The sequence below is a fragment of the Silurus aristotelis genome (assembly GCF_946808225.1).
Source record: "Silurus aristotelis genome assembly, chromosome: 3".
NCBI classification, from domain to species: Eukaryota; Metazoa; Chordata; class Actinopteri; order Siluriformes; family Siluridae; genus Silurus; species Silurus aristotelis.
The window spans coordinates 37,482,202-37,509,119 of NC_139576.1; the positions used below are offsets into that span (position 1 = coordinate 37,482,202).

At 41.3% G+C, this 26,918-nt stretch overlaps 1 protein-coding gene across 1 annotated transcript in view; it reads right to left on the reverse strand.

Annotated features, from left to right (window-relative positions):
• rpl31 (ribosomal protein L31) overlaps positions 1-26,918 on the reverse strand; it is a gene marked incomplete at its 3' end in the record, with an annotated part of 212,667 nt that overhangs the window by 182,669 nt on the left and 3,080 nt on the right. The window contains exons 3-4 of the mRNA XM_083535444.1: positions 21,212-21,337; positions 21,022-21,135 (exon numbers count right to left, since the gene is read on the reverse strand). Of these exons, the coding sequence (XP_083391570.1) occupies positions 21,022-21,135; positions 21,212-21,337 (240 nt within the window). The remainder of the gene's footprint in view (positions 1-21,021; positions 21,136-21,211; positions 21,338-26,918) is intronic.

Below are 26,918 nucleotides of genomic sequence, written 5' to 3' on the forward strand. Positions count from 1 at the left end.
AGCTGTCCGTGTTGTTAGCATAAATGTAGTATTTCACACATACATTATTACTTGTGTAGGTGTATCACAGCAAGTTTGGTAACTCTGAGAATAAAGGAAAAAGAAATGGGGGGGGGGGGGTTAAAGAATTCAGGCAGGGGGTTTACATCCGGCTTGCCTAAATAATACCCCCCTAAATACAACAGCTGTCCATGTTGTTAGCATAAATGTAGTATTTTACACATACATTATTACTTGTGTAGGTGTATCACAGCAAGTTTGGTAAGTCCTCATATGGGGGAAAAAGAAATGGGGGGGGGGGGTAGAATTCGGCTTGCCTAAATAAAACCCACCTAAATAATACAGCTGTCCGTGTTGTTAGCATAAATGTAGTATTTTACACATACATTATTACTTGTGTAGGTGTATCACAGCAAGTTTGGTAAGTCTTCATATGGGGGAAAACGAAATGGGGGGAGTGTAGAATTCAGGCAGGGGGTTTACATTCGGCTTGTCTAAATAAAACCCCCTAAATAATACAGCTGTTCATGTTAGCATAAAAGTAGTATTTCACACATACATTATTACTTGTGTAGGTGTATCACAGCAAGTTTGGTAACTCTGAGAATAAAGGAAAAAGAAATGGGGGGGGGGTTGTAGAATTCAGGACGGGCGTTTACATTCGGGTTGCCTAAATAAAACCCCCCTAAATAATACAGCTGTCCATGTTTTTAGCATAAATGAATTATTTTTATCACAGCAAGTTTGGTAACTATTAGAATAAAGGAAAAAGAAATAGAAGGGGGGTTAAAGAATTCAGGCAGGGGGTTTACATTCGGCTTGCCTAAATAAAACCCCCCTAAATACAACAGCTGTCAATGTTGTTAGCATAAATGTAGTATTTTACACATACATTATTACTTGTGTAGGTGTATCACAGCAAGTTTGGTAACTCTGAGCATAAAGGAAAAAGAAATGGGGGGGGGGTACAATTCAGGCAGGGGGTTTACATTCGGCTTGGCTAAATAAAACCCCCTAAATAATACCCCCCTAAATAATACAGCTGTCCATGTTGTGGGATTAAATGTAGTATTTTTTTCACAGCAAGTTTGGTAACTGAGTATGAAGGAAAAAGAAATAGAGGGGGGGTTAAAGAATTCAGGCAGGGGGTTTACATCCGGCTTGCCTAAATAATACCCCCCTAAATACAACAGCTGTCCATGTTGTTAGATGAAATGTAGTATTTTACACATACATTATTACTTGTGTAGGTGTATCACAGCAAGTTTGCTAACTTTGAGCATAAAGGAAAAATAAATGGGGGGGGGTTAAAGAATTCAGGCAGGGGGTTTACATTCAGCTTGTCTAAATAAAACCCCCTAAATAATACAGCTGTTCATGTTAGCATAAAAGTAGTATTTCACACATACATTATTACTTGTGTAGGTGTATCACAGCAAGTTTGGTAAGTCCTCATATGGGGGAAAAAGAAATGGGGGGGGGGGGGTAGAATTCGGCTTGCCTAAATAAAACCCCCCTAAATAATACAGCTGTCCATGTTGTGGGATTAAATGTAGTATTTTTTTCACAGCAAGTTTGGTAACTCTTAGAATAAAGGAAAAAGAAATGGGGGGGGGGTAGAATTTAGGCAGGGGGTTTACATTCAGCTTGCCTAAATAAAACCCCCCTAAATAATACAGCTGTCCATGTTGTTAGCATAAATGTAGTATATTACACATACATTATTACTTGTGTAGGTGTATCACAGCAAGTTTGCTAACTTTGAGTATAAAGAAAAAAGAAATGGGGGGGGGTGTTTGTAGAATTCAGGCAGGGGGTTTACATTCGGCTTGCCTAAATAATACCCCCCTAATTAACACCCCCCTAAATACAACAGCTGTCCGTGTTGTTAGATTAAATGTAGTATTTTTTTTACAGCAAGTTTGGTAACTGAGTATGAAGCAAAAATAAATAGAAGGGGGGTTAAAGAATTCAGGCAGGGGGTTTACATTCGGCTTGCCTAAATAACACCCCCCTAAATAATACAGCTGTCCATGTTGTTAGCGTAAATGTAGTATTTTTTTCACAGCAAGTTTGGTAACTCTTCATATGGGGGGAAAAAGAAATAGAAGGGGGTAGAATTCAGGCAGGGGGTTTACATTCAGCTTGCGTAAATAATACCACCCTAAATAATACAGTTGTCCGTGTTGTTAGCATAAATGTAGTATTTTTTCACAGCAAGTTTGGTAACTGAGTATGAAGGAAAAGGAAATGGGGGGGGGGGGGGTTAGAATTCAAGCAGGGGGTTTACATTCGGCTTGCCTAAATAATACCCCCGTAAATAATACAGCTGTCCATGTTGTTAGATTAAATGTAGTATTTCACACATACATTATTACTTGTGTAGGTGTATCACAGCAAGTTTGCTAACTTTGAGTATAAAGGAAAAAGAAATAGAGGGGGGGGGGGGGGTAGAATTCAGGCAAGGAATTTTTTTTTCACAGCAAGTTTGGTAACTTCATATGGGCGAAAAAGAAATGGGGGGGGGGTGTAGAATTCAGGCAGGGGGTTTACATTCGGCTTGCCTAAATAATACCCCCCTAAATAATACAGCTGTCCATGTTTTTAGCATAAATGTAGTATTTTACACATACATTATTACTTGTGTAGGTGTATTACAGCAAGTTTGGTAACCCTTCATATGGGGGAAAAAGAAATAGAAGGGGGTAGAATTCAGGCAGGGGGTTTACATTCGGCTTGCCTAAATAATACAGCTGTCCATGTTGTTAGCGTAAATGTAGTATTTTTTTTCACAGCAAGTTTGGTAACTCTTCATATGGGGGAAAAAGAAATAGGGGGGGGGGGTAGAATTCAGGCAGGGGGTTTACATTAAGCTTGCCTAAATAAAACCCCCCTAAATACAACAGCTGTCCATGTTGTTAGCATAAATGTAGTATTTTACACATACATTATTACTTGTGTAGGTGTATCACAGCAAGTTTGGTAAGTCCTCATATGGGGGAAAAAGAAATGGGGGGGGGGGGTAGAATTCGGCTTGCCTAAATAAAACCCCCTTAAATAATACAGCTGTCCATGTTGTTAGATTAAATGTAGTATTTTACACATACATTATTACTTGTGTAGGTGTATCACAGCAAGTTTGGTAAGTCTTCATATGGGGGAAAACGAAATGGGGCGGGTGTAGAAATCAGGCAGGGGGTTTACATTCGGCTTGCCTAAAAAATACCCCCCTAAAAAACACCCCCCTAAATAATACAGCTGTCCATGTTGTTAGCATAAAAGTAGTATTTTACACATAAATTATTACTTGTGTAGGTGTATCACAGCAAGTTTGGTAACTCTGAGTATAAAGGAAAAAGAAATAGGGGGGGGGGGGTAGAATTCAGGCAGGGGGTTTACATTCAGCTTGCCTAAATAATACCCCCCTAAATACAACAGCTGTCCATGTTGTTAGCATAAATGTAGTATTTTACACATACATTATTACTTGTGTAGGTGTATCACAGCAAGTTTGCTAACTTTGAGTATAAAGGAAAAAGAAATAGAAGGGGGGGGGGGGGGTAGAATTCAGGCAGGGGGTTTACATTCGGCTTGCCTAAATAATACCCCCCTAATTAACACCCCCCTAAATAATACAGCTGTCCGTGTTGTTAGATTAAATGTAGTATTTTTTTTACAGCAAGTTTGGTAACTGAGTATGAAGCAAAAATAAATAGAAGGGGGGTTAAAGAATTCGGGCAGGGGGTTTACATTCAGCTTGCCTAAATAATACCCCCCTAAATACAACAGCTGTCCGTGTTGTTAGCATAAATGTAGTATTTTTTTCACAGCAAGTTTAGTAACTGAGTATGAAGCAAAAATAAATAGAAGGGGGGTTAAAGAATTCAGGCAGGGGGTTTACATTCGGCTTGCCTAAATAATACAGCTGTCCATGTTGTTAGCGTAAATGTAGTATTTTTTTCACAGCAAGTTTGGTAACTCTTCATATGGGGGGAAAAAGAAATAGAAGGGGGTAGAATTCAGGCAGGGGGTTTACATTCAGCTTGCGTAAATAATACCACCCTAAATAATACAGTTGTCCGTGTTGTTAGCATAAATGTAGTATTTTTTCACAGCAAGTTTGGTAACTGAGTATGAAGGAAAAGGAAATGGGGGGGGGTGTTAGAATTCAGGCAGGGGGTTTACATTCGGCTTGCCTAAATAATACCCCCGTAAATAATACAGCTGTCCGTGTTGTTAGCATAAAAGTAGTATTTTACACATACATTATTACTTGTGTAGGTGTATCACAGCAAGTTTGGTAAGTCCTCATATGGGGGAAAAAGAAATGGGGGGGGGGGGTAGAATTCGGCTTGCCTAAATAAAACCCCCCTAAATAATACAGCTGTCCGTGTTGTTAGCATAAATGTAGTATTTTTCTCACAGCAAGTTTGGTAACTTTTAGAATAAAGGAAAAAGAAATCGGGGGGGGGGTGTAGAATTCAGGCAGGGGGTTTACATTCAGCTTGCCTAAAAAATACCCCCGTAAATAATACAGCTGTCCATGTTTTTAGCATAAATGTAGTATTTTACACATACATTATTACTTGTGTAGGTGTATCACAGCAAGTTTGGTAACTCTGAGAATAAAGGAAAAAGAAATAAGGGGGGGGGATGGGGGGGGGTTGTAGAATTCAGGCAGGGGGTTTACATTAAGCTTGCCTAAATAAAACCCCCTAAATAACACCCCCCTAAATAATACAGCTGTTCATGTTAGCATAAAAGTAGTATTTCACACATACATTATTACTTGTGTAGGTGTATCACAGCAAGTTTGGTAAGTCTTCATATGGGGGAAAACGAAATGGGGCGGGTGTAGAATTCAGGCAGGGGGTTTACATTCGGCTTGCCTAAAAAATACCCCCCTAAAAAACACCCCCCTAAATAATACAGCTGTTCATGTTAGCATAAAAGTAGTATTTTACACATAAATTATTACTTGTGTAGGTGTATCACAGCAAGTTTGGTAACTCTGAGAATAAAGGAAAAAGAAATAGGGGGGGGGGTAGAATTCAGGCAGGGGGTTTACATTCGGCTTGCCTAAATAATACCCCCCTAAATAATACAGCTGTCCATGTTGTTGGATTAAATGTAGTATATTACACATACATTATTACTTGTGTAGGTGTATCACAGCAAGTTTGGTAACTTCATATGGGGGAAAAAGAAATGGGGGGGGGTGTAGAATTCAGGCAGGGGGTTTACATTCGGCTTGCCTAAATAATACCCCCCTAAATAACACCCCCCTAAATAATACAGCTGTCCATGTTGTTAGCATAAATGTAGTATTTTACACTTAAATTATTACTTGTGTAGGTGTATGACAGCAAGTTTGGTAACTCTGAGAATAAAGGAAAAATAAATGGGGGGGGGGGGGTTTTAAAGAATGCAGGCAGTGGGTTTACATTCCGCTTGCCTAAAAAATACCCCCCTAAATAATACAGCTGTCCGTGTTGTTAGCATAAATGTAGTATTTTACACATACATTATTACTTGTGTAGGTGTATTACAGCAAGTTTGGTAACCCTTCATATGGGGGGAAAAAGAAATAGAAGGGGGTAGAATTCAGGCAGGGGGTTTACATTCAGCTTGCGTAAATAAAACCCCCCTAAATAATACAGTTGTCCGTGTTGTTAGCATAAATGTAGTATTTTTTCACAGCAAGTTTGGTAACTGAGTATGAAGGAAAAGGAAATGGGGGGGGGGGGTTAAAGAATTCAAGCAGGGGGTTTACATTCGGCTTGCCTAAATAAAACCCCCCTAAATAATACAGCTGTCCATGTTGTTAGCATAAATGTAGTATTTTACACATACATTATTACTTGTGTAGGTGTATCACAGCAAGTTTGGTAACTCTGAGTATAAAGGAAAAAGAAATGGGGGGGGGTGTAGAATTCAGGCAGGGGGTTTACATTCGACTTGCGTAAATAATACCCCCCTAAATAACACCCCCCTAAATAATACAGCTGTCCGTGTTAGCATAAAAGTAGTATTTCACACATACATTATTACTTGTGTAGGTGTATCACAGCAAGTTTGGTAAGTCTTCATATGGGGGAAAACGAAATGGGGGGGGGGTAGATTCAAGGAAGGGGGTTTACATTCGGCTTGCCTAAAAAATACCCCCCTAAATACAACAGCTGTCCGTGTTGTTAGATTAAATGTAGTATTTTACACATACATTATTACTTGTGTAGGTGTATCACAGCAAGTTTGGTAACTCTGAGAATAAAGGAAAAATAAATGGGGGTGGGGGGGTTAAAGAATTCAGGCAGTGGGTTTACATTCAGCTTGCCTAAATAATACCCCCCTAAATAATACAGTTGTCCGTGTTGTTAGCATAAACGTAGTATTTTTTTTACAGCAAGTTTGGTAACTGAGTATGAAGGAAAAAGAAATAGAGGGGGGGTTAAAGAATTCAGGCAGGGGGTTTACATTCAGCTTGTCTAAATAAAACCCCCTAAATAATACAGCTGTTCATGTTAGCATAAAAGTAGTATTTCACACATACATTATTACTTGTGTAGGTGTATCACAGCAAGTTTGGTAAGTCCTCATATGGGGGAAAAAGAAATGGGGGGGGGGGGGGTAGAATTCGGCTTGCCTAAATAAAACCCCCCTAAATAATACAGCTGTCCATGTTGTGGGATTAAATGTAGTATTTTTTTCACAGCAAGTTTGGTAACTCTTAGAATAAAGGAAAAAGAAATGGGGGGGGTTAGAATTCAAGCAGGGGGTTTACATTCAGCTTGCCTAAATAAAACCCCCCTAAATAATACAGCTGTCCATGTTGTTAGCATAAATGTAGTATTTTACACATACATTATTACTTGTGTAGGTGTATTACAGCAAGTTTGGTAACTCTGAGAATAAAGGAAAAAGAAATAGAAGGGGGGTTAAAGAATTCAGGCAGGGGGTTTACATTCGGCTTGCCTAAATAATACCCCCCTAAATACAACAGCTGTCCATGTTGTTAGATGAAATGTAGTATTTTACACATACATTATTACTTGTGTAGGTGTATCACAGCAAGTTTGGTAACTCTGAGAATAAAGGAAAAACAAATAGGGGGGGGGGGGGGTTGTAGAATTCAGGCAGGGGGTTTACATTAAGCTTGCCTAAATAAAACCCCCTAAATAACACCCCCCCCCAAATAATACAGCTGTTCATGTTAGCATAAAAGTAGTATTTCACACATACATTATTACTTGTGTAGGTGTATCACAGCAAGTTTGGTAAGTCTTCATATGGGGGAAAACGAAATGGGGCGGGTGTAGAAATCAGGCAGGGGGTTTACATTCGGCTTGCCTAAAAAATACCCCCCTAAAAAACACCCCCCTAAATAATACAGCTGTTCATGTTAGCATAAAAGTAGTATTTTACACATAAATTATTACTTGTGTAGGTGTATCACAGCAAGTTTGGTAACTCTGAGTATAAAGGAAAAAGAAATAGGGGGGGGGGGTAGAATTCAGGCAGGGGGTTTACATTCAGCTTGCCTAAATAATACCCCCCTAAATAATACAGCTGTCCATGTTGTTAGCATAAATGTAGTATTTTACACATACATTATTGCTTGTGTAGGTGTATCACAGCAAGTTTGGTAACTCTGAGTATAAAGGAAAAAGAAATGGGGGGGGGTGTTTGTAGAATTCAGGCAGGGGGTTTACATTCGGCTTGCCTAAATAATACCCCCCTAAATAATACAGCTGTCCGTGTTGTTAGATTAAATGTAGTATTTCACACATACATTATTACTTGTGTAGGTGTATCACAGCAAGTTTGCTAACTTTGAGTATAAAGGAAAAAGAAATAGAGGGGGGGGGGGGTAGAATTCAGGCAAGGAATTTTTTTTTCACAGCAAGTTTGGTAACTTCATATGGGCGAAAAAGAAATGGGGGGGGGGGGTGTAGAATTCAGGCAGGGGGTTTACACTCGGCTTGCCTAAATAATACCCCCCTAAATAATACAGCTGTCCATGTTTTTAGCATAAATGTAGTATTTTACACATACATTATTACTTGTGTAGGTGTATTACAGCAAGTTTGGTAACCCTTCATATGGGGGGAAAAAGAAATAGAAGGGGGTAGAATTCAGGCAGGGGGTTTACATTCGGCTTGCCTAAATAATACAGCTGTCCATGTTGTTAGCGTAAATGTAGTATTTTTTTTCACAGCAAGTTTGGTAACTCTTCATATGGGGGAAAAAGAAATAGGGGGGGGGGTTAGAATTCAAGCAGGGGGTTTACATTCGGCTTGCCTAAATAAAACCCCCCTAAATACAACAGCTGTCCATGTTGTTAGCATAAATGTAGTATTTTACACATACATTATTGCTTGTGTAGGTGTATCACAGCAAGTTTGGTAAGTCTTCATATGGGGGAAAACGAAATGGGGGAAGTGTAGAATTCAGGCAGGGGGTTTACATTCGGCTTGCCTAAATAAAACCCCCTAAATAATACAGCTGTTCATGTTAGCATAAAAGTAGTATTTTACACATACATTATTACTTGTGTAGGTGTATCACAGCAAGTTTGGTAACTCTGAGAATAAAGGAAAAAGAAATAGGGGGGGGGGGTAGAATTCAGGCAGGGGGTTTACATTCAGCTTTCCTAAATAAAACCCCTGTAAATAATACAGCTGTCCGTGTTGTTAGCATAAATGTAGTATTTTTTTTTACAGCAAGTTTGGTAACTGAGTATGAAGGAAAAAGAAATAGAAGGGGGGTTAAAGAATTCAGGCAGGGGGTTTACATTCGGCTTGCCTAAATAATACCCCCCTAAATACAACAGCTGTCCATGTTGTTAGATGAAATGTAGTATTTTACACATACATTATTACTTGTGTAGGTGTATCACAGCAAGTTTGGTAACTCTGAGAATAAAGGAAAAAGAAATGGGGGGGGGGGGGTTAAAGAATTCAGGCAGGGGGTTTACATTCGGCTTGCCTAAATAAAACCCCCTAAATAATACAGCTGTCCATGTTGTTAGCATAAAAGTAGTATTTTACACATACATTATTACTTGTGTAGGTGTATCACAGCAAGTTTGGTAACTCTGAGAATAAAGGAAAAAGAAATAGGGGGGGGGGTAGAATTCAGGCAGGGGGTTTACATTCGGCTTGCCTAAATAATACCCCCCTAAATAATACAGCTGTCCATGTTGTTAGATTAAATGTAGTAATTTTTTTACAGCAAGTTTGGTAACTGAGTATGAAGCAAAAATAAATAGAAGGGGGGGGTTAAAGAATTCAGGCAGGGGGTTTACATTCGGCTTGCCTAAATAATACCCCCCTAAATAATACAGCTGTCCATGTTGTTAGCGTAAATGTAGTATTTTTTTCACAGCAAGTTTGGTAACTGAGTATGAAGGAAAAGGAAATGGCGGGGGGGGGTTAGAATTCAAGCAGGGGGTTTACATTCGGCTTGCCTAAATAATACCCCCCTAAATAATACAGCTGTCCATGTTTTTAGCATAAAAGTAGTATTTTACACATACATTATTACTTGTGTAGGTGTATCACAGCAAGTTTGGTAAGTCCTCATATGGGGGAAAAAGAAATGGGGGGGGGGTAGAATTCGGCTTGCCTAAATAAAACCCCCCTAAATAATACAGCTGTCCGTGTTGTTAGATTAAATGTAGTATTTTTTTTACAGCAAGTTTGGTAACTGAGTATGAAGCAAAAATAAATAGAAGGGGGGTTAAAGAATTCGGGCAGGGGGTTTACATTCAGCTTGCCTAAATAATACCCCCCTAAATAATACAGCTGTCCATGTTGTTAGCATAAATGTAGTATTTTACACATACATTATTACTTGTGTAGGTGTATCACAGCAAGTTTGCTAACTCTAAGAATGAAGGAAAAAGAAATAGGGGCGGGTGTAGAATTCAGGCAGGGGGTTTACATTCCGCTTGCCTAAAAAATACCCCCCTAAATACAACAGCTGTCCATGTTGTTAGCATAAATGTAGTATTTTACACATACATTATTACTTGTGTAGGTGTATGACAGCAAGTTTGGTAACTCTGAGAATAAAGGAAAAAGAAATGGGGGGGGGGGGTTAAAGAATTCAGGCAGGGGGTTTACATTCGGCTTGCCTAAATAATACCCCCCTAAATAATACAGCTGTCCATGTTGTTAGCGTAAATGTAGTATTTTTTTCACAGCAAGTTTGGTAACTCTTCATATGGGGGAAAAGAAATAGAAGGGGGTAGAATTCAGGCAGGGGGTTTACATTCAGCTTGCGTAAATAATACCCCCCTAAATAATACAGTTGTCCATGTTGTTAGCATAAATGTAGTATTTTTTTCACAGCAAGTTTAGTAACTGAGTAGGAAGCAAAAAGAAATAGAAGGGGGGTTAAAGAATTCAGGCAGGGGGTTTACATCCGGCTTGCCTAAATAATACCCCCCTAAATAACACCCCCCTAAATAATACAGTTGTCCGTGTTGTTAGCATAAATGTAGTATTTTTTCACAGCAAGTTTGGTAACTGAGTATGAAGGAAAAGGAAATGGGGGGGGGGGGTTAGAATTCAAGCAGGGGGTTTACATTCGGCTTGCCTAAATAATACCCCCCTAAATAACACCCCCCTAAATAATACAGCTGTCCGTGTTTTTAGCATAAATGTAGTATTTCACACATACATTATTACTTGTGTAGGTGTATGACAGCAAGTTTGGTAACTCTGAGAATAAAGGTAAAAGAAATGGGGGGGGGGGGGGGGTTAAAGAATTCAGGCAGTGGGTTTACATTCGGCTTGCCTAAATAATACCCCCCTAAATAATACAGCTGTCCGTGTTGTTAGCATAAATGTAGTATTTTACACATACATTATTACTTGTGTAGGTGTATTACAGCAAGTTTGGTAACCCTTCATATGGGGGGAAAAAGAAATAGAAGGGGGTAGAATTCAGGCAGGGGGTTTACATTCGGCTTGCCTAAATAATACAGCTGTCCATGTTGTTAGCGTAAATGTAGTATTTTTTTTCACAGCAAGTTTGGTAACTCTTCATATGGGGGAAAAAGAAATAGGGGGGGGGGGTAGAATTCAGGCAGGGGGTTTACATTAAGCTTGCCTAAATAATACCCCCCTAAATACAACAGCTGTCCATGTTGTTAGATTAAATGTAGTATTTTACACATACATTATTACTTGTGTAGGTGTATCACAGCAAGTTTGGTAAGTCCTCATATGGGGGAAAAAGAAATGGGGGGGGGGGGGTAGAATTCGGCTTGCCTAAATAATACCCCCCTAAATAATACAGCTGTCCATGTTGTTAGATTAAATGTAGTATTTTACACATACATTATTACTTGTGTAGGTGTATCACAGCAAGTTTGGTAAGTCTTCATATGGGGGAAAACGAAATGGGGCGGGTGTAGAAATCAGGCAGGGGGTTTACATTCGGCTTGCCTAAAAAATACCCCCCTAAAAAACACCCCCCTAAATAATACAGCTGTCCATGTTGTTAGCATAAAAGTAGTATTTTACACATAAATTATTACTTGTGTAGGTGTATCACAGGAAGTTTGGTAACTCTGAGTATAAAGGAAAAAGAAATAGGGGGGGGGGGGGTGTAGAATTCAGGCAGGGGGTTTACATTCGGCTTGCCTAAATAATACCCCCCTAAATAATACAGCTGTCCGTGTTGTTAGCATAAATGTAGTATTTTACACATACATTATTACTTGTGTAGGTGTATCACAGCAAGTTTGCTAACTTTGAGTATAAAGGAAAAAGAAATAGAGGGGGGGGGGGGGTAGAATTCAGGCAGGGGGTTTACATTCGGCTTGCCTAAATAATACCCCCCTAATTAACACCCCCCTAAATAATACAGCTGTCCGTGTTGTTAGATTAAATGTAGTATTTTTTTTACAGCAAGTTTGGTAACTGAGTATAAAGAAAAAAGAAATGGGGGGGGGGGTGTTTGTAGAATTCAGGCAGGGGGTTTACATTCGGCTTGCCTAAATAATACCCCTCTAAATACAACAGCTGTCCGTGTTGTTAGATTAAATGTAGTATTTCACACATACATTATTACTTGTGTAGGTGTATCACAGCAAGTTTGGTAACTTTGAGTATAAAGGAAAAAGAAATAGAGGGGGGGGGGTAGAATTCAGGCAGGGGGTTTACATTCGGCTTGCCTAAATAATACCCCCCTAATTAACACCCCCCTAAATAATACAGCTGTCCGTGTTGTTAGCATAAATGAATTATTTTTCTCACAGCAAGTTTGGTAACTTTTAGAATAAAGGAAAAAGAAATCGGGGGGGGGGGGGGGGGGTTAAAAGCAAATGATTCCGTTCCTGAGTTTATTCCGCCATCTACAGGAAGCTGTATACGTTTTCTTCAGATTGATCTTTTGGCGTTAGGACCAGGAAAACGTTTGACCCAATCTTCCGTGTTTTGAGTGCCATCGACAGGAATTACGACGGTACTGTGCGCGTGCACGCGTAGGGGGGTTGATTTCAGACCGGGGGTTCGAAGCAGGCCCAACACCGGCACCATTCCTATACGTCTAATCTTTGGGGTTTTTCTTTCGACAATGGGCGAGAAACGTTATGAGCCGTCTTCTTAACACAGAACAAAGAACAGACGCACAACACAAGACACCAGAGGAATCGCGGTCTTGAACCAAAATGAGCAATCCAGTCTCTCCAATTGAAATCACCAATTTTGTAAGTTAGGAGAAAAAAAAATAGACTTTAAAGCCAAAACAAGATTGAATTGTTTTGAAAAAAAAAATGCATGCGAGCTCAGATAAGACTCTCAGCTCTAAACAGCTCAGATAAGACTCTCCGTTTACCTTACCGACTAACGTCGTAAACATCCCATAGGCACCGAACGGACAAGGAACGCGTGCGAAACGGTTTTAACGCTAACACTCGGTTCCTTTTTACGGCGAGTCACGTGTCATATTACTTTTGCGTCACTCGTATCTCTTTCACGCCTCACCGGGCGTAACAGGCGTAATACAGATGATTGGCATGAAGAAATAAGTTCTATCAGGCAGAGGCGGCAAAAGTACGCACGTCCGTTACTCGAGTAGAAGTACCGATTATACCTCTGAACTCAAGCGAAAGTAAACAAGTCTTGGCTCCGACATGTACTTGAGTAAAAAGTAGTTATTACTTTTATCCGTTTTAGCCGTTAACCGGAGCTCACATCATAATAATTGATAGATAGGTGCAGTCTACAGCTACCAAAAGTGCAAATAATAAAGATAAATACGTATCATATGTCCACTGATTAAATAGAAAGGCTGCAGCAGTGCAGAGACGTGTGGACATTATTGAGAGCCTTTGCTACGTTTCCACACGGACAGCTAACGAGGTGATGCCGAACAAAGTGCACCTCTTCAAGTCAAGTCAAGCAGCTTCTATATATATATATATATCTCAATCATAAGCATTTTACAGATTCGACTGATGTATTGTTTTTCATCTGTACGATTAATAAAGCAGAGGCGGCAAAAGTACACACGTCCGTTACTCGTGTAGAAGTCCAGATCCTCGGGTTCAAGTACCGATCATCCCTCTGTACTCAAGCGAAAGTAAACAAGTCTTGGCTCCGACATGTACTTGAGTAGAAAGTAGTTATTACTTTGACCCGTTTTAAGCTGTTAACCGAACATCACATCATAATAATATTAGATAAAATGGGAGTACATTTTATTCAACAGTAGGGGGGGGGAGAATAAATATGAAATTTCTCATGAGCAATTTTTGAAGGGGGACACAAATAGTAGTCAAATTGTACTGATAGAGACACAGTGTCCCCCACAGTTAAACGGTTTGCTTTTATTATTGGAGCATGGAGACTGCGTCATTATGGTTATTTGAAGTCGAAGGTTCACTGGGCTCAGTTCGGATGAAGCACAGCGCTCATTTAGTAAATGCACAGAGAAACAATATGCTCATTGAGTTAACGTCATGTCAAGTCGTCCCAAATAAACCACTGCATGGGAAACGGCTTTGGCGTGTTAGTGTCGGTGCGCTATGCTACAAGCTATCGTACACAAGCTAACGTTCACTACATAAGGGATATTTTCATCGCTGATGGAGCAGATTCATGGACAATTACATGCCTAATCAGCATTTTTGCCGCGACTCATTTATGAATGAGTCTCAATAACTAGATCAAAGAGAATCGCTTTATTTAAAGTGAATGGAGTTAAACATGGAGTCGCAGACACACACCCGACTCGTGTGTGTAGAGCAGGTGAGACGAACTGGGAAAGCGATGCAGTGGGTCAAACCACTGTGAGGAGGGGGTGGGGGGGGGGGGGGGAACTGTTTCTAAATGCATTTTTGCGTTGTTTTGTTCTACTTACACAATTATTTAGGTATACATAGATATATTGTTTCCAACAGAGTGCGCGATATTTTGAAGATCATTGGGGTCCCCCCCCCCGGGATTTACGGCCATGTTGTTACCTAATGAATGTATTTGGGCGGATTGAAAAAGACGCGCAGGAACGGGAAATCGGCGCGCGGTGAAAAGAGAAATGTGATATTTCACCAAATCGATGGATTAAAAGTGAAGTACCGAGCCGCTTTTGAAAACGTGACGAGTAAAAAGTTGTCTGGAGAAATAAATAGTGGAGTAAAGTACCGATATCAGAAACATCTACTCGAGTACACTAACAAAGTATTTGTACTCCGTTACTTAGTTTGGCCGACTTTGCACCACTGCAGATCGACGGCCTGCTCGGAATAAAAGTGGTCCGTGTGCCGCAACCAGATGTCTGCCGAAGGCAGGACTGGGGCAGTCGGGCTCCACTCGTGCCCTTTGCGTTTTACGGTTTTACACAAATTTTCTGTGCATAATAAGGGCAATTTGGATGGTCCGAACGTTGGTAAACACAGTGAACTTGATTATTTGGGACACGCCATTCTTCAATTCCTCTGGCCATTTCAAAGTCTGGGCGAAAATGACGGAAACGGCGCTATCGGGTCACTCTTACGTCAATAAAACTAATAACGGCGCTGATGCTTTAGCTTTTTCTCGTATCGGTACTTTACTCCACTATTTGTTTTTCAGACGACTTTGTACTTTGCCTCATGCCATTTTTACCCAAATATCTGTCCTTTTTCCTTTTTCCTTTTTCAAAACCGACTCGTTACTTTAGTTTGAATCCGTTGATTTGGTGGACTATCATTTGTTTTCTCTTCACTGCGCGCCGATTTCAGCAAAACCAACCGATTTCCTGTTACTGCGCGTCTTTGTCAATCCGCTGCTGTGTAAAGTCCTGACCCTCACTCTTTCCGAAGAGAAAGAATCAGCAGACAGAAGGCAGTGTGAAATTTGGGGATGACACAGAGGGAGTCAGTGATGAGAACACGACTGAGAACAGACACATTCGTGATCATCGTCATCATCTTTTCTCTGCTTGCGGTCTGTGTGTGGCTCCTCAGCCTGGATACATTCATCAGGTAACAACATGGGCGGGGGAGACGGATGGGGCATGTCCCCCACATCCGAGGATCGTCTAAAAATATCGCACTCTTTATTGTAATCCAAATATATTTATGTATACCTATGTAATTGTATGAGTAGGAAAAAACCCCGCAAGAATGCATTTAGAAACATTGACCCACCGCCTGCTTTCCCAGTTCGTCTCACCTACTCTACACACACGAGTCAGGTGTGTGTGTGTGTGCCTCAATTAATGTTCAGCTCTATTAAGTAGGGGACGCGATTCTCTTTAATCTAGTTATTGAGACTCATTCATAAATGAGTCGCGGCAAAAATGCTGATTAGGCATGTAATTGTCCATGAATCTGCTCTATCAGCGATTAAAATATGACTGAACGTTAGCTTGTGACACTAACACGCCAAAGCCGTTTCCCATGCAGTGGTTTATTTGGGACGACTCGGTATAACGTTAACTCAACGAGCATATTGTTTTATGATCAGATTTTATTCTGTTAAGGGTCTCAATCAATTTGAAATGAAAGATTTCCTTTTTCTTTAATTCCTTGTTTTGCTTCGTCACTGAACCCGAGAGATCCTTCAACTTCAAGATCAGATTTTATTCTGTTAAGGGTCTCAATCAATTTGAAATGAAAGATTTCCTTTTTCTTTAATTCCTTGTTTTGCTTCGTCACTGAACCCGAGAGATCCTTCAACTTCAAATGACGCAGTGTCAATTCTACAAGAATAAAAGCAAAGCGTTTAACTGTGGGGGACACTGTGTCTTTATCAATACAATTTGACTATTATTTGTGTCCCCCTTCAAAAATTGCTCATGACAAAGTTGATATTTATTGTCTCCCCTACTGTTAGATAGATAGATAGATGTAAATTTCCTTTAATATTAATATGACGTGAGGTTCGGTTAACAGGTAAAACGGGTCAAAGTAATAACTACTTTTTACTCAAGTCCAGAGGTATAATCGGTACTTCTACTTAAGTAACGGACGTGCGTACTTTTGCCGCCTCTGATACATACGCACATGTGTAGTGCTGATCATCATGCAGATGTTGATTTTTTTTATGGTCTTTTTTTCGCAGTTGACAAGAGTTTTTCCCCCAACACACAATCTACACGCGACCATTGTTCTTTTTCCTCGACTATTTCAGAATACATCGCAGCGATTGTAACGCTCCGGTTTGCCATGTCCGCTTCCGACCGTCTCCTGTTCCCGCGGCTCGCACGTACGAGACTCCGTTCCTGTTTATTCATTTCTTCTTTTGATGCCAAATGATTTAACTGAAAAGTGACTCGCTACTTTATTTGCAACCTTCTTTGAAAGCGTCATTGACGGGGTCACCGGCAGCTATCGAAATCAAGAGTAGCGGGAGGAGGCAAAGAGCGAGCCAAGGCGGGAGTCCGTGAAGTTGCCACCACCAGCACCACCGCAGCAGCTACTCACCCTTGTCGTGTCGGCGCGAGTCCACGGAGGAGCGGATCCCGACGTCGTCCGTCACGGCGGCCTCGACGCCCCCTTGACGGAGGAGCGGATCCCGACGTCGTCCGTCACGGCGGCCTCGACGCCCCCTTTCTGTTCGGCCTCTTTCTTCCATCCCATGCGAACCGTGTTGTGTATTGTGATTTTATTGGTCGCACGTCATTTGTCTCCCGTTCTTGTATGTGAACCCCCCCCCTGGTCTGTGTGTTTTACTGACTCCATCCTCATGAGCGAGTGTGAGACACGTGTCTCGGCAATAAGGGATATCGTGAACAAATACAGGCACACCTTTATGCGTTTACACCCTCTATCCTCCTTCCCCACGAGCGAGGTGAGCGACACGTGTCTCGGCAATAAGGGACATTGCGAACAAATACACGCACACCTTTGTGTGTCTACACCTTCTATTCTCCGTCCCCACGAGCGAGTCCAAACACTTGATTGTGAGGATGATGTACCGCTGCGAGGTGAGTGGAACGGACCCGTGTCTCGGCAATGAGGGACACCGGGAACAAATACACGCACACCTTTATGCGTTTACACCCTTCAATTCTCCTTCCCCACGAGCGAGGTGAGCGACACGTGTCTCGGCAATAAGGGACATTGTGAACAAACCCTCTATCCTCCTTCCCCACGAGCGAGGTGAGTGACACGTGTCTCGGCAATAAGGGACATTGTGAACAAACCCTTCAATTCTCCTTCCCCACGAGCGAGGTGAGTGACACGTGTCTCGGCAATGAGGGACATTGTGAACAAATACACGCACACCTTTATGCGTTTACACCCTTCAATTCTCCTTCCCCACGAGCGAGGTGAGTGACACGTGTCTCGGCAATAAGGGACATTGTGAACAAACCCTCTATCCTCCGTCCCCACGAGCGAGGTGAGTGACACGTGTCTCGGCAATGAGGGACATTGTGAACAAATACACGCACACCTTTATGCGTTTACACCCTTCAATTCTCCTTCCCCACGAGCGAGGTGAGTGACACGTGTCTCGGCAATAAGGGACATTGTGAACAAACCCTTCAATTCTCCTTCCCCACGAGCGAGGTGAGTGACACGTGTCTCGGCAATGAGGGACATTGTGAACAAATACACGCACAGACATGACTATGTGTCGACACCCTTTATTCTCTATCGGTCAACCGTGCACGCACGTGCACTCACGCGGTCTCCGTCTCGCGCGTCTGGCCGGGGTCAGTTCTCGTCCACGTTGACCGTCTGCAGTCCTGCGGTGTACGAGAGAGAGAGAGAGAGAGAGAGAGAGAGAGAGTGAGTCAGACGCCTGATGGGACCCCACCCCCGTCATGTTTCAGTCTACTTACTTACTTACTTACTTACTTACTTACTTACTTACTTACTTACTTACTTACTTACTTACTTACTTACTTACTTACTTACTTACTTACTTACTTACTTACTTACTTACTTACTTACTTACTTACTTACTTACTTACTTACTTACTTACTTACTTACTTACTTACTTACTTACTTACTTACTTACTTACTTACTTACTTACTTACTTACTTACTTACTTACTTACTTACTTACTTACTTACTTACTTACTTACTTACTTACTTACTTACTTACTTACTTACTTACTTACTTACTTACTTACTTACTTACTTACTTACTTACTTACTTACTTACTTACTTACTTACTTACTTACTTACTTACTTACTTACTTACTTACTTACTTACTTACTTACTTACTTACTTACTTACTTACTTACTTACTTACTTACTTACTTACTTACTTACTTACTTACTTACTTACTTACTTACTTACTTACTTACTTACTTACTTACTTACTTACTTACTTACTTACTTACTTACTTACTTACTTACTTACTTACTTACTTACTTACTTACTTACTTACTTACTTACTTACTTACTTACTTACTTACTTACTTACTTACTTACTTACTTACTTACTTACTTACTTACTTACTTACTTACTTACTTACTTACTTACTTACTTACTTACTTACTTACTTACTTACTTACTTACTTACTTACTTACTTACTTACTTACTTACTTACTTACTTACTTACTTACTTACTTACTTACTTACTTACTTACTTACTTACTTACTTACTTACTTACTTACTTACTTACTTACTTACTTACTTACTTACTTACTTACTTACTTACTTACTTACTTACTTACTTACTTACTTACTTACTTACTTACTTACTTACTTACTTACTTACTTACTTACTTACTTACTTACTTACTTACTTACTTACTTACTTACTTACTTACTTACTTACTTACTTACTTACTTACTTACTTACTTACTTACTTACTTACTTACTTACTTACTTACTTACTTACTTACTTACTTACTTACTTACTTACTTACTTACTTACTTACTTACTTACTTACTTACTTACTTACTTACTTACTTACTTACTTACTTACTTACTTACTTACTTACTTACTTACTTACTTACTTACTTACTTACTTACTTACTTACTTACTTACTTACTTACTTACTTACTTACTTACTTACTTACTTACTTACTTACTTACTTACTTACTTACTTACTTACTTACTTACTTACTTACTTACTTACTTACTTACTTACTTACTTACTTACTTACTTACTTACTTACTTACTTACTTACTTACTTACTTACTTACTTACTTACTTACTTACTTACTTACTTACTTACTTACTTACTTACTTACTTACTTACTTACTTACTTACTTACTTACTTACTTACTTACTTACTTACTTACTTACTTACTTACTTACTTACTTACTTACTTACTTACTTACTTACTTACTTACTTACTTACTTACTTACTTACTTACTTACTTACTTACTTACTTACTTACTTACTTACTTACTTACTTACTTACTTACTTACTTACTTACTTACTTACTTACTTACTTACTTACTTACTTACTTACTTACTTACTTACTTACTTACTTACTTACTTACTTACTTACTTACTTACTTACTTACTTACTTACTTACTTACTTACTTACTTACTTACTTACTTACTTACTTACTTACTTACTTACTTACTTACTTACTTACTTACTTACTTACTTACTTACTTACTTACTTACTTACTTACTTACTTACTTACTTACTTACTTACTTACTTACTTACTTACTTACTTACTTACTTACTTACTTACTTACTTACTTACTTACTTACTTACTTACTTACTTACTTACTTACTTACTTACTTACTTACTTACTTACTTACTTACTTACTTACTTACTTACTTACTTACTTACTTACTTACTTACTTACTTACTTACTTACTTACTTACTTACTTACTTACTTACTTACTTACTTACTTACTTACTTACTTACTTACTTACTTACTTACTTACTTACTTACTTACTTACTTACTTACTTACTTACTTACTTACTTACTTACTTACTTACTTACTTACTTACTTACTTACTTACTTACTTACTTACTTACTTACTTACTTACTTACTTACTTACTTACTTACTTACTTACTTACTTACTTACTTACTTACTTACTTACTTACTTACTTACTTACTTACTTACTTACTTACTTACTTACTTACTTACTTACTTACTTACTTACTTACTTACTTACTTACTTACTTACTTACTTACTTACTTACTTACTTACTTACTTACTTACTTACTTACTTACTTACTTACTTACTTACTTACTTACTTACTTACTTACTTACTTACTTACTTACTTACTTACTTACTTACTTACTTACTTACTTACTTACTTACTTACTTACTTACTTACTTACTTACTTACTTACTTACTTACTTACTTACTTACTTACTTACTTACTTACTTACTTACTTTTCTGCCTGCCCACCAGGGTCCACAAAAGGAAAATAAATACACCGCCCCAGTAGCGTGGGTATACCCTTTAATGCCGCACGAGGCAGACCGACCTTCCGTGGAACCCGAGGGTAGGACGTTCGGTGAGACCCGTTGCACCCGAACGTTTGCCCTCGGGTACCGTGACGGAACGTCGGTCTGCGCTACCGACCGTGGCGGGGGACTCCCGCGAGCCGGCTCACCTTTGTACGTGGTGACGGGGACGTAGGTGACGAGGGTGTACAGCTTGTTGGGAGAGTCTTCGTCCTCGTTGCGTTTCCTCGACAGGCGCACTCGCATGCGGTACGGGACGTTCCTGAGAACGAGGGAGAGGGGGTTAGACCGACGGGCGGGCGAGCCTACCGGGGACTCGTTCCTTGTCTGCGCCTCACCTGACTCCCTTGGCCCACACCGCCTTGTTCAGACGGGTGTCGATGCGAACGTCGGGCGTGCCCATCTCCTTCACGGCGAACTTGCGGATCTCCTTGATGGCTCGGGGGGCTCGCTTCTTGAAGGAACTGCGACAGACGGAGGGAAAACGAATGTTTGGCGAAACGTCGGACTACGGTCCGAGACGCCGTCGGGAAACGGACCTTCTCGGAAACGCTCGTGGGAGACAGACCTTTGGAAAAAATACGTAGGTGGCAAGGAAGCCGGTGCAAGAGACGAGGCGAGCCGTAAGTCTCGGTGAGAGGAACGGCGTGTGCGTGTCGGAGAATGTGCGAAAGAAAAACCGCGAGTGGGAAACCGTGAGAGGGAGGCGAGAGAAAAACGGTGCGAGTTGTAGATTGCGGTGTGACCGAATGAGAAAACGCCAAACCGTGCGCGATAGAATGTGCGTTATAGCCTACGCTGCGAGAGAAAAACTGTTGCGAGTTACAGTGTGAAAGAAACAATGCGAGAGAGAAAGTGTGTGTATGTAACACTGTTATAGGGTGCGAGAGAAAATAGGTCGCAGTGTGTTAGTTACAGTGTGAGAGGAAACGGTGGGAAAGTGTGCTAGCCTGCTGTGTGTAACACTTATAGGTTGCACTGTGAGAGCGTGCTAGGTCGCGGTGCGAGAGAGAAAGCGTGCGCAAGTGTGTTATATACGCACACGCGGTAACTAAGACTGTTATAGGTTGCACTGTGTGAGTGTGTGTAAAACGGTGTGCTAGGTTGCACTGTGTGAGAGAAACGGCGAGAGAAAGCGTGCACGAGTGCGTGTTGGTTTGAAACGGTGCGAGAGAAACTAGGTCACGGTGTGTGAGAGACAAACGGCATGTGAGAGAAACGGTGAGAAAGTGTACGTGTAACAATTTGTATTATAGGTTGCAGTGTGTGACAGAGAAACATTGATAGTGTGCGTGTGTAAGACACCGTTATAGGTTGCACTGTGCGAGAGAAACTAGGTCGCGGTGTGTGAGAGAAAGTGAAAAAGTGTGCCTAAGACTGTTAGTTACAGTGTGAGAGGAAACGGTGGGAAAGTGTGCTAGGCTACTGTGTGTACAACACTTATGGGTTGCACTGTGTGACAGGGAAACAGTGATAGAGTGTGTGTGTGTAAGACTGTTATAGGTTGCACTGTGTGAGGAAGTGAGTGTGCTAGGTTACAGTGTAAGAGAGAAACAAGGTGTAAGACTGTTATAGATTGCACTGTGTGAGAGAAACGGCGAGAGAAAGCGTGCACGAGTGCGTGTTAGTGTGAAACGGTGCGAGAGAAACTAGGTCGCGGTGTGTGAGAGAGAAACGGCGAGAAAGTGCATGTGTGACAGAGAAACATTGATAGTGTGTGTGTATAAAAGACTGTGCTAGGTTGCGGTGAGAGAAACGGTAATAAAGTGTGTGTGTGTGTAAGACACCGTTATAGGTTGCACTGTGAGAAAGTAAGTGGGTGTGTGTAACAGAGTGTGCTAGGTTGCACTGTGTGACAGAGAAACGGTGATAGCGTGCGTCCGTGTGTACGACACCGTTACGGGTTGCGCCGCGTGAGAGAAACGGTGAGAGAAAGCGTGCGCAAGTGTGTCGGTGTGAAACGGTGCGAGAGACAAACCGTAGGTTGCGGCGTGTGTAAGAGACAAACGGCGTGCGTGTGTAACGATACGTGGTATGGGTGGCACTGTGAGAGTGCGCTACGTTGCAGTGTGTGTGTAAGACACTGTTATAGGTTGCACTGTGCGAGTATATATAAAAGAGTGCGCTAGGTTGCAGTGTGTGACAGAGAAACAGTGATAGTGTGTGTGTGTGTGTAAGACACTGTTATAGGTTGCACTGTGCGAGTGTGTAGATATAAAAGAGTGTGCTAGGTTGCACTGTGTGACGGAGAAACGGTGATAGTGTGTGTGTGTAAGACACTGTTATAGGTTGCACTGTGCGAGTGTGTATATATAAGAGTGCGCTAGGTTGCACTGTGTGACGGAGAAACGGTGATAGTGTGTGTGTGTGTAAGACACTGTTATAGGTTGCACTGTGCGAGTGTGTATATATAAGAGTGCGCTAGGTTGCACTGTGTGACGGAGAAACGGTGATAGTGTGTGTGTGTGTAAGACACTGTTATAGGTTGCACTGTGCGAGAAAGTGTGTGTGTGTGCATGTATAAAAGTGTGCGCTAGGTTGCACTGTGTGACGGAGAAACAGTGATAGTGTGTGTGTGTAAGACACTGTTATAGGTTGCACTGTGCGAGTGTGTATATATAAAAGAGTGCGCTAGGTTGCACTGTGTGACGGAGAAACGGTGATAGTGTGTGTGTGTAAGACACTGTTATAGGTTGCACTGTGCGAGTATATATAAAAGAGTGCGCTAGGTTGCAGTGTGTGACAGAGAAACAGTGATAGTGTGTGTGTGTGTGTAAGACACTGTTATAGGTTGCACTGTGCGAGTGTGTAAATATAAAAGAGTGTGCTAGGTTGCACTGTGTGACGGAGAAACGGTGGGAAAGTGTGTGTAAAAGAGTGTGCTAGGTTGCACTGTGTGACAGAGAAACGGCGATAGTGTGTGTGTAAGACACTGTTATAGGTTGCACTGTGCGAGTGCGTGTATATATAAAAGAGTGCGCTAGGTTGCGCTGTGGGACAGAGAAACGGTGATAAAGTGTGTGCGAGAGAGAGACTGGCGTAGGTTGCGGTGTGCGTGCGTGTAAGAGACCGTTATAGGTCGCACCTTGTGAGAGCGCGTGTACGAAAGAGCGTGCTAGGTCGCGGTGCGCGAGAGAAAGCGCGCGCGAGTGCGCGTCGGTGTGAAACGGCGCGAGAGAAACTGGGTCGCGGCGGGCGAGACAGAAACGGCACGTCGGAGAAAGTGAAAAAGTGCGCGTGAGAGCGCGTTGGTTACGGTGTGAGAGAAACCGCGTGAGGGAACGTGTTTTATGGCCTACGGCGCAAAAGAAAAACCGCGAGTGGGAAACGGCGAGAGCGCGACAAGAAAAAGAGCGACGTACGGCGTGCGAGAAAACACGTGCTGTGGGTTACAGGGTGAGAGGGAAACCTCGAGAGAAACGACGCGTGACGAACGGTGCGAATCGTGGGTTGCGGTGCGCGAGAGAGAAAGTGTGCGTGTAAAAGAGTGTGCTGGGTTGCACTGTGAGAGAGAGAAACGGTGTGCGAGAGAAACAAACCGTAGGTTGCGGTGTGAGAAAGTGGGAAAGTATGTGTAACAATTTGTATTATAGGTTGCACTGAGAGAGAGTGTGTGTATATAAAAGTGCACTAGGTTGCACTGTGTGACAGAGAAACAGTGATAGTGTGTGTGTAAGAGTGCGCTAGGTTGCACTGTGTGACAGAGAAACAGTGATAGTGTGTGTGTAAAAGAGTGCGCTAGGTTGCACTGTGTGACAGAGAAACAGTGATAGTGTGTGTGTAAAAGAGTGCGCTAGGTTGCACTGTGTGACAGAGAAACAGTGATAGTGTGTGTGTAAAAGAGTGCGCTAGGTTGCACTGTGTGACAGAGAAACAGTGATAGTGTGTGTGTGTAAGACACTGTTTTACTTTCTTACACAGTGCAACCTATGTGTATATAAAAGAGTGTGCTAGGTTGCAGTGTGAGAGAAACGGTGATAGTGTGTGTAAAAGAGTGCGCTAGGTTGCACTGTGTGACAGAAACAGTGATAGTGTGTGTGTAAGACACTGTTATAGGTTGCACTGTGCGAGTGTGTATATATAAAAGAGTGCGCTAGGTTGCACTGTGTGACGGAGAAACAGTGATAGTGTGTGTGTGTGTGTGTAAGACACCGTTATAGGTTGCAGTGTGCGAGTGTGTGTATGTATAAAAGTGTGTGCTAGGTTGCAGTGTGAGAGATAAACAGTGATAGTGTGTGTGTAAAAGAGTGTGCTAGGTTGCACTGTGTGAGAAAGTGTGTGTGTGTGTGTGTGAGAATAAGTGTGTGTGTAAGAGTGTGCTAGGTTGCAGTGTGAGAATAAGTGTGTGTGTAAGAGTGTGCTAGGTTGCAGTGTGTGAGAGAAACGGTGATACTGTGTGTAAAAGAGTGTGCTAGGTTGCAGTGTGTGACAGAGACACAGTGATAGTGTGTGTGTGTAAGACACTGTTGTAGGTTGCACTGTGCGAGTGTGTGTGTGTGTGTGTGTGCATATATAAAAGTGTGCACTAGGTTGCAGTGTGAGAGAGAAACAGAGATAGTGTGTGTGTGTAAGACACTGTTATAGGTTGCACTGTGCGAGTGCATGTGTGTGTGTGCATATATAAAAGTGCGCTAGGTTGCAGTGTGACAGAAAAACAGGGATAGTGTGTGTAAAAGAGTGTGCTAGGTTGCAGTGTGAGAGAAACGGTGATAGTGTGTGTGTGTGTGTAAGACACTGTTATAGGTTGCACTGTGTGACAGAGAAACGGTGATAGTGTGTGTGTGTGTAAGACACTGTTATAGGTTGCACTGTGCGAGTGTGTGTATGTATAAAAGTGTGTGCTAGGTTGCAGTGTGAGAGATAAACAGTGATAGTGTGTGTGTAAGACACTTATAGGTTGCACTGTGCAAGAAAGTGTGTGTGTGTGCATATATAAAAGTGTGCGCTAGGTTGCAGTGTGACAGAAAAACAGGGATAGTGTGTGTAAAAGAGTGTGCTAGGTTGCAGTGTGTGAGAAACGGTGATAGTGTGTGTAAAAGAGTGTGCTAGGTTGCAGTGTGTGACAGAGAAACAGTGATAGTGTGTGTGTGTGTAAGACACTGTTATAGGTTGCACTGTGCGAGTGTGTATATATAAAAGAGTGCGCTTGGTTGCACTGTGTGACGGAGAAACAGTGATAGTGTGTGTGTGTGTAAGACACTGTTATAGGTTGCACTGTGCAAGAAAGTGTGTGTGTGTGCATATATAAAAGTGTGCACTAGGTTGCAGTGTGAGAGAGAAACAGAGATAGTGTGTGTGTGTAAGACACTGTTATAGGTTGCACTGTGCGAGTGCATGTGTGTGTGTGCATATATAAAAGTGTGCGCTAGGTTGCAGTGTGACAGAAAAACAGGGATAGTGTGTGTAAAAGAGTGTGCTAGGTTGCAGTGTGAGAGAAACGGTGATAGTGTGTGTGTGTGTGTAAGACACTGTTATAGGTTGCACTGTGTGACAGAGAAACGGTGATAGTGTGTGTGTGTGTAAGACACTGTTATAGGTTGCACTGTGCGAGTGTGTGTATGTATAAAAGTGTGTGCTAGGTTGCAGTGTGAGAGATAAACAGTGATAGTGTGTGTAAAAGAGTGTGCTAGGTTGCAGTGTGTGAGAAAGTGTGTGTGTGCATATATAAAAGTGTGCGCTAGGTTGCAGTGTGACAGAAAAACAGGGATAGTGTGTGTAAAAGAGTGTGCTAGGTTGCAGTGTGTGAGAAACGGTGATAGTGTGTGTAAAAGAGTGTGCTAGGTTGCAGTGTGAGAGATAAACAGTGATAGTGTGTGTGTAAGACACTTATAGGTTGCACTGTGCAAGAAAGTGTGTGTGTGTGTGCATATATAAAAGTGTGCGCTAGGTTGCAGTGTGACAGAAAAACAGGGATAGTGTGTGTAAAAGAGTGTGCTAGGTTGCAGTGTGTGAGAAACGGTGATAGTGTGTGTAAAAGAGTGTGCTAGGTTGCAGTGTGTGACCGAGAAACAGTGATAGTGTGTGTGTGTAAGACACTTATAGGTT